Source organism: Colletotrichum acutatum (assembly GCF_030867785.1).
Source record: "Colletotrichum acutatum strain CBS 112980 chromosome Unknown BDZ83scaffold_342, whole genome shotgun sequence".
NCBI classification, from domain to species: domain Eukaryota; kingdom Fungi; phylum Ascomycota; class Sordariomycetes; order Glomerellales; family Glomerellaceae; genus Colletotrichum; species Colletotrichum acutatum.
In genome coordinates, this window is record NW_026849336.1 from 1 (window position 1) to 8646 (window position 8646).

The 8646-nt window shown below is 51.6% G+C and overlaps 2 protein-coding genes across 2 annotated transcripts; one reads left to right on the forward strand and one right to left on the reverse strand.

Annotated features, from left to right (window-relative positions):
- Positions 1–214: 214 nt before the first annotated feature.
- Positions 215–769, reverse strand: BDZ83DRAFT_759113 (uncharacterized protein; the record flags this gene model as incomplete). The annotated part of the gene is made up of 3 exons (XM_060515135.1): positions 215–486; positions 538–604; positions 668–769. 3 exons carry the CDS (start codon positions 767–769, stop codon positions 215–217), a joined length of 441 nt encoding a protein of 146 aa, XP_060357046.1.
- Positions 770–4905: 4136 nt separating this feature from the next.
- On the forward strand, positions 4906–6991 carry BDZ83DRAFT_775128 (uncharacterized protein; the record flags this gene model as incomplete). Its single annotated transcript, XM_060515433.1, has 5 exons — positions 4906–5007; positions 5152–5300; positions 5356–6363; positions 6417–6807; positions 6965–6991. The coding sequence occupies 5 exons, from the start codon at positions 4906–4908 to the stop codon at positions 6989–6991; spliced, it is 1677 nt and encodes a 558-aa protein (XP_060357047.1).
- Between the last annotated feature and the right edge of the window lie 1655 nt (positions 6992–8646).

Genomic DNA, 8646 nt, shown 5'->3' on the forward strand with positions numbered 1-8646 from the left:
AGGGTTGAAATTCAGTAAATCAGCAGAGTAGAGCGAGAATTCTCAATTGATTTTGGAGCCCATCGGCATCTAGCAAATTCTCAGAATATTGAGCGTATTTAGTCGTAAACTTGGAGTGACGAGTTTCAGCATCTTTGAACTGTCGAAGGTTTCTACAAAAGTCTGCCGATATTCTCCAGAAAACGTCAACCTCACATGCATCCCGGAAATACGCCTACATGATCAGAGCCAGGGCAGCCAACATTCCAGACAGCCAGGAAACAGGCATGAACTTCTCAGAGGCAGATGTAGGAACCTGTACGACTGTAGTTCCGGAAGACGAGATTTTTGTAGTTGATGAAGCACGAGCAGTCTGAGTAGCTTCTGAAGCAAGACCTTGGCTTGCCAATAGAATTGCCGAATCTGAAGTCGGCACCCATGTTATCCCCGGTACTGTTGCAATGTTGTCAGAAGCTGAGATTGTGACTCCCATAGTGTTTGATTGCCCTACTAGATGATTAGAAACACGAATAATGAGGCATATGTTAAGCAGTTTACCGTTGACAGAAGAGGTTCCAATCTGGCTTGTTGTTAATGTTGGAAGATTGTCGTAAGAGGACGTGAACTAGGAAGTTTGTCCATGAGATTCATGAAGACTTCTGAAGTATTAGGAGTAATCAAGGCTTACAGAGCAGTCAGCCGTCTTGGTCGACAAGGTCCTGACCTCCGTGCTCAAGGCCACAGTCGTTGCTGTAAAAGCTGCAAGGGCGTACGTAAGCTCTCTTCTCATCGTGGCTACAAGATATCTTTGTTCTTGACGTTGGCAGGAAGTACACAGAACTGAATTGAATGGCAAACGAAGAACGTGGAAGAGGCAAAAGCTATTTTTGAGATCTCGTTCTCGAGCTTATGTACCCGGTTATCAACCGACCTTCCATCCCAGACGACTTCACTTACATCAATCCAGCAGCTGAGAAGATTTCCGGTTTGGAACTCAGTAGCCTAATTCAAGCAGAATCCGGAATCATCATGCAACGAAGGCATACTTGGTGGGTTCACTGAGTGATAAGCAAGATTTGACTCGTTTTCCGCATCCGTCGTAAGCAGTCAGATGACGAAGTGATTTGAAATGCTCACGTAGACTTGCGGATCGTGAGAAAGAACATGTTAGCGACATTCTCCAGGCTCGGCGTGCCAGGCTACGGCCCATTCAGGGAATTTGTCCTGACTCAAGAGGAAAGTGAGGATTCGAAATTCATGTTTTGCAAGACACATAGCCACAAAGTGATTAGTAGAGGTGTTATCGGAAGTTGAAGGACGCCCGACCACAAAGCATTGGATCCTGAGAGGCAGCTGACATGTATTTTCACTAACTATGTTGGCTCTAGCAGCTCGTATTGACATCTCTTCGGCAGAAAATACTCATCTTGGAAGCAAGTCTCATTTGTAGTGAGCGCCGCTTTCAGACATGAAATGAGAAGAAGTGTGTAATGGAGACATGATGGGTCTGTTTGGCCCATCTCTCGAAAGTCTCGCGCTCTCATCGAGACTCGTGAAATCTGCCTTTCAGACCAAGGTAAGGTACATGAAGTCACCGTCATACTCAGCTTGACGCCAAGCATAGATCGATTCCGACTTTAAACTAGCCCGAACACAGTCTTCATGCTTTGCCTCAAATCATCGTGAATATGTATCCCCAAAGTGATGTGTGAAAGTCAAGGGAGTGAATCCTTCGCATGGATGCATGCACATCAACTACACAAAAAGACATTAGACAGGAGAATGATTCAAACAGAGATAGCCGGTCGATCGACTGGTATAGCGGTATTTCGCCCAGAGAAGATGAGCGCACCGCTTTGGCAAGAGGTCTCCACATATAGGGTTTCAAACTTTGAACACAAGGCAAAATGCCATTTTGCGAGGACTTTCCGATGGCTTTCGAATAAGATCGCAGGGCCGATAACTTCTTTGCCACGTTTTTTAGAAGCTACCGAGGTGTCCCTAGGCATCCCGGCCCTCAACGTTACCCACAGGAAGGCGCTCTCCATATGTTACAACCAACAAGACCGAATATAGGGACGCAGTATGGCTCAAAATATAAGGCTTGCCTGGTATGATGATTTATCACTCCTGATAAATGGATACATCTAGTATTTGGAGAGATAGAACACAGTTACTTATCCACCTTCTTCCTGAGTTGAATGTTCCATTTCGGCTGAACTTGAGTTGAAAGCGTTCGGTGATCGTCAGGAACACTCGTTTTTGCACGCATGTCTAGTCTCAATTGTGCTCCCCTACACGGACTTACATGTACATGGCTATCAATGATTTAAATCTACACCATGGACTAGTCTTTCAGCTGAGTTTACAAGGGTCCTGGAATTGCCTCTTAGTTCTCGTACACGATCTCTCCAACGACACACCTCGCTGCACCTCCTTTCACTTCAGGGCTGGTGTCTATTGCCCATGCTCAGCTGTGATGATCGTGACTTGATCCGTCTAAACGGAAATATGGACGGTAGAATCGGCATTTTCTTTTCCTCTTTTCGTCTACCTAAAGTACTTTTGGTACCTGCACGACGTTGCAGTCATCCCACGAATGCCGACGTACTGGTATTGCTAACTCTTCTCCGGCCACCTAGCCTCTCGACCTGAGCGGCAGCGTTGACGAGAGCTCTTGCTTGTAACCCAATAGGTGTTGGCTGACAAGGGATGCACCGGAGTTAATGTGATCCGCGAAACATCAATTTCTAGGCCGAAACTCTCATGGCCACACAGACTCACAAGGCTTTCGCACGGATGCCTACAAAATGTAAGCGCATTGGCGCAATTCAGATATAAACCAATACAAGAATAGCCGGAGACTCTGAGATGCCAACACAGGGAGACAGGAGAGCTCAAACGTCTCCAAACTCGGACTTAAGGGGCTGACATTCTTGTGAATGGTCACTTTCGGCACGTCTAGCAGGCTCTGAGTTGCTCTTCTAAGACGTCTGAGACTGGGGATTTAAGCTAGAGACAAGACTCAGGAGAATGCCGGTGAAGGGTGATCACTTGAAGCTGGCCGATGTAGCGCAATGCTAACGTGCTTGCCATATCCGGATGCAATGCGTGTACTCCGTATACTAGCAACACCTCTCCACTTCTGCCGGCGGCACAGCGTTGATCGGCCTTGATGTGCGGACCCACGCGCCCTTTTCAACCCAGTTGTGTCTCAATCGGGTCCTTAAAACAACAATTAGTATAGACGCCAGGCAACACGGTGTTTCTCAAAGCCCACATATTTAGGGAAGCCTCACTTTAATCCCGACCTGCGGTGGGCTTGTTCCGGCGTCGAGCCGAGTGGATAGGCGCTACGTGGATGCTAAGACTCCTCCCTTCGTTCCAGACGCCATGCTAAGCGCCAGGGTTACACGGCTTCGGCCCGGGAGCCAACCAGCGTCAGGCATAAGCTAGGACTCTACCCGAAAAGGACTCTACCCGAAAGGGACACTTGATTCACGAATCTGTGCAACTGACAGACGCGTCTTGCGGTAATGAAAAATGTGACCTGTCCATTAAAGATGATTCAGAGCTTATATGCCCCAGCAAAATACCCCAGTAGATGCTAGGTCACTGTCGTAGTTGCGCGGCCGTGTGCTCGGACAGAGAGCTTCTTGCTTCCTTCTTTCCTGGCTCAGACCAGTACTTCAGAGCGTTTGTTCCAGTTCCTCCCCGGTGATCCTTCCGCTAGCTATTCCCTGACTGATAGCACGAGTCAGCTTTGTCGACTTCCTTTGGGGCTTACAATTGTGCTGGAAACTCGGTGTTGACCCAGTTCGGAGTAAGATACTCTATTTTGTTATCGCGAACAATGTTGCGTCAGGGACAAGAAAATGTTCTTCGATAAGCGGCGTCATCTGAATTTCGAGCAGTTGATGAGAAGGATGGCCCAGAAAGGCAACTTGACACCGCGCGCGCCATTCGGCCTACCCAGTTCAGTCACCAAAATGTCTACATGTGCGCTCAAGTTGTCAGATACAACACACAGCTTCCGGTGCCTGTACGCCATCGTGTCATATATCACAGTCGTTTATACATCAGCTAAGTCGGTTGAGTCTCCTGACGAATGACCCTTTTTGACACATTTAGAGTATCTAGAGCACAAGGTCCGGGTGAGGTTTGCGCTGAGATTGATATTTGATGATAACAACAGTACCGCGTACACAATGTCAGCCGGCAGTGGTGATACTTCGAAAAATACGTACCACCCCTGAAATCTTTGGTGAGAGTGAATGTCTCGCATTTTCGCAACCATGGTCGGTTTTTGATCAGAACAACAGTTCTAATTCCCGCGATTCCCGGCTCATCCGACATCGACTACCCCCAAGGCTTTGAGGTTAGGCCTGGAACTTGACCCAGCTATTGAAAGTCTAAATAACATAGTCTACCTACATGTATCTACAAGTACCTAACAGAGAACTGCTATGTATGAGGAGTGTATCTAAAGCCAGGCGTGTTGCAGATCTGAACTTCTGAAGAACCTCCCTGGCCTAGCCATCGCCGGATACCTTAGCTGCCAAGGAAAACGACACTAACCCTCTTGAACCAACATTGACTGGCATCAGTCGCAATGTATTTGTCCGTTTGTACACAGGAACTTTCACTCAAATCGTTCTGTCATGATATCCCAGAGACACAAGTTTCCGATTATGGAATTGTTGATTGCTGATAGGATGAGGTTGGTGGCGCAGAGCTCCTTAGCCTTTGTAACGCGTTTCTCTCAAGACGCAACCGGACGGAAATTTCGATGTCATGTCGAGATATGAGAACCTTCTCGACTCTCAGTGAGTGGCCGAAGTCTTCTCGTGAGGCTATCGGACATTATTCATGCCTAAAGGTTGAGACAGGCTGAGCACGAGATAGATGACCAACATTGAGTTAAAGATGTCATTCTTTGGAGTCTTGTTCGATGTTTGCGGAAAGAACTTCCAGTCTCAATTCGACTTCGTCGTAGTTAGAGATGTCCAAACTTCTCGTACAGAGCTAGTAAGTTAGGATTAAAAGACGACAATGGTTCTCCCCCAAAAGTAATGAGATTGCTAAAATATTCATCTTCATCCAGCGCCTACTGCTCTATCACATCATCTTCATCTTGTCTCGAAATCCTAATATTCACAAATCAATATGAAGTGGAATATTCTACTTTGTCTCGTCGTTCACTGGGTATCACTTGCCGCTGGTCAGGCTAGCCCATCGCCTGCCGTCGGTAAAGTCATCATAGAGTACCAGCCATTTGAGTTTCGATGCTCTGGAAATATATCCGTATCAATCAGTGCCAGGTACTTGACACTTGGCCTTTGCAGTATCCAGATCTCGGAGTTAATAATCATGTAGGACTTGGACGGAATGGCAAATCACGACAAGCATTATCCACGATGGTACACTCACCTCAAAAGCAACGATAACTGTCTCGGCCTCTGGAGATGGAGCAAGTGATTCTGCCGTTCCACCGATTGAGACTCACAGCTGGGAGGACATGTCTGCCTCAGCTGCTTCTGGCAGTAGTCCTGGCGTTATTGGGGTCCCAGGACCTGGCACAATCACCATTACGTCAACGGGAGCTCGACCAGGAGCAACGACGGTCCAACCAGAGAGCCCAGGAAATTCAATCACTATCATTACTTTTGTTCAGCCTTCTGAGAGTTCATTGCCCGCGGTGACTTCCATTGGCACCCGTACCGGCCTGAGCACGAATATTCCCGGTCCGGATGGGGGATCCTCGACCATCATCATCACTTCCAGTGCTTCTACCACTGGTTTGACGACGATATCTCCTGGCCCGTCCGGCGGCCCACCTACAACCGTCACCTTTATCATCGAACCACCCAGCCCAGTGACCCTGACATCTTTGGCATCGACGACAGGCTTGACTACGCTTCCTCCCGGCCAGAATGGCGGTCCGTCTACCATTGTTACATTCATTACCACACTATTCCCTCCAGTTCCGGTCACGCTTACTTCTGTTGTGACTACAACTGGCCTGACGACTGTTCCCCCTGGTCCGGAGGGTGGCCCGCCCACTATCATCACCTACATCACCACTCCATTGACCACGCCGCCAGTCACGCTTACCCAGACTGCAAGCACCACGGAATTGACTACGATTCCCCCTGGACCAAGCGGAGGGCCTTCCACTGTTGTCACTGTCGTGACCGGACCTCCTCCAGTCACGCTGACGTCTTTTGGCAGTTCGACTGGTCTAAGTACACTTCCGCCTGGGACTGATGGGGGACCTCCTACTGTTGTCACTTACCTGACAAGCCCTCCCCCGGCAACGCTCACCTCTACCGCCAGCATAACGGGTTTGACCACTCTTCCTGAGGCCCCGGTGGCCCATCAACGGTCATCACATACGTTACAGGTCCCCCTCCGGTTACGTTGGCCTCAACTGCTAGTACTACCGGCCTAACGACGATTCCTTCTGGAAGCCCTGATGGTCCACCCACGGTCTTTACCTACGTGACTGGGCCTCCGCTCGTCACTCTTACATCCACTGCCAGTACAACTGGCATAACCACCTTGCCCGGAGGTCGGGGGGGGCCGCCTACCATTGTTACCTTTATTACAGGTCACCCGCCCGTTACTGTCACCTCAACTGCGAGCACTACTGGCTTAACGACTCTTCCCGGGGGACCTGGCGGACCGCCTGCGGTTGTGACCTTCGTTACAAGCCCTCCGCCGGTGACGCTGACATCTACGGCGAGCACGACCGGCTTGACGACCTTGCCTCCAGGCCCCGAAGGAGGTTCTACAACTGTGATCACATTCGTCACTGGTCCTCCACCGGTAACACTCACATCCACGAGATCTTCTACGGGTTTAACAACTCTCTCATCTGGCCCTAGTGGTGGTCCTCCTACCATTGTTACGTTTGTCACTGGACCGCCTCCAGTTACTGTTACATCAACTGCTAGCACCACCGGACTTACCACCGTCCCGCCAGGCCCCGACGGGGGGCCTTCGACTGTAGTCACTTTTTTCCCACCTCGTACTGGCAACTTCCCTCTCGCCTAATTTTTCTTGGCATCTGCTGTTAGTGAATGAGTGAGCCTACCACCAAATTACTAACAGCCGAAAACTCTTCACCTCCCCTTGCCGGAGCCCGCATCCGCGATGGCCTCACAGCCGCCGTCGGGCACCGGACTGATGTCGGCCGACCAAGCCGACCCCGAACCAGGCTCCGGGACACCTCCGGAGCCGAACCCCACCTCAAGAGCTAAGCGACGCCGCGACGCCGAGGCACAGCCGACCCGGCCCAGCCTAACGGGAAGCCAGCTTGATGCCACCACCGACGCCCCTACCTCGGCCGAGGGGCCCGCAGCCTCTACCGCATCTGCTCCGAGCGGATCTGCCACAGGGTCCGTCTTGACAGCCCTTGCAGAAGAAGCTAGACAGTACGAGGCACGGAAAGACGTCTTTCTGACCATTGCACGGTCCGTCGACAGCGTTGTCGCCAGCTTTGACGGTTCTAGAAAGCAGATCGCGAAAGAAGCCACTGCCTATGTCATTCAAACCCTCAAGAGACTGATCAATCACGAGACAAGCCCAATAGCGGCCCGGAGTTGGGCGGCTGTCGTCGCACCGATGGCGGGCAACACCACTGCGGCGACCCGGAGCGGCCAGAGCTGCCAGAGCTCTGCCCGCCCGAAGGCCACACTCCCCGCCGAGGATCAGCCGCAGGCGCAGCCGAAGGAGGACCTCCGCATCTTTGCCCGCGTCCCGGAAGAAAGCTTAGCGGCCGCTCGGAAGATCGCACCGTTCGCCGTACGACAGATCGTCTGTAAGGCCGTTGGCCTGGGGCTAGCGGACCTTCCCCACGTCTACCATATCAGCACAGGTTACTCTCTGAAGCCGCGAAACAAGCAAATACAGGAAAGACTACTTACAAGTAAGGCAAAGCTGGCGGAATGCCTCGGCGCCCACCAAGTCGAGACGCCTATCAAGTGGCACACATACGTTGTGCCGCGATGCCCAACAAAACTACACAGCATTGGCGGGGACGTCCTGGACCCAGCCACACTCGTTGAAGATGAGGTCTTCGCACAGACAGGACAGAAGCCTGTCCTTGCTCGACCGTCCCGCCTTGGGCCCAACCCAGTCACGAACGAAATATCTTGGCTCATATCATTCACATCAGAGGTCACGCCCTTCAGGCTCTTCAACCAAAGCGGCAGATCTCTGCCCATCAAAAAACGAAGGACGCTCATCCGACATGACCCCGGCTGCCAGGGCTACCACGCCAACCGGTTCTGCGGACGACGACCGACTTGCAGCAACTGCGGAAGACCTTCCGACTCACACGAAACGGGACCTTGCATGGCCAGGCCCCAGTGTCCCAACTGCTGCGGCCCCTTCCAAGCCGGCCACACAGACTGCCCAGCGAGGCCCTCGGTCGTAAACGGCGTCGTCTCCCTTCCCGGTCGAAAGGAGCGGGCTCGGATCCGGAAGGCCGGCCAGAAAGCATCGGACACTCTGTACAAGGCTACTCGATCCGACAGTAGCCAGGAGGCGGCAGGCGTCCCTACCTCCACCAGCCAGAACCAGCAACCCGGCGCCAAGCGCGCGCGCACGAGAACGCCCTCCGCAAGCTCGATCGTTTGCCTCGGTGACGGAAGCACTGACAGC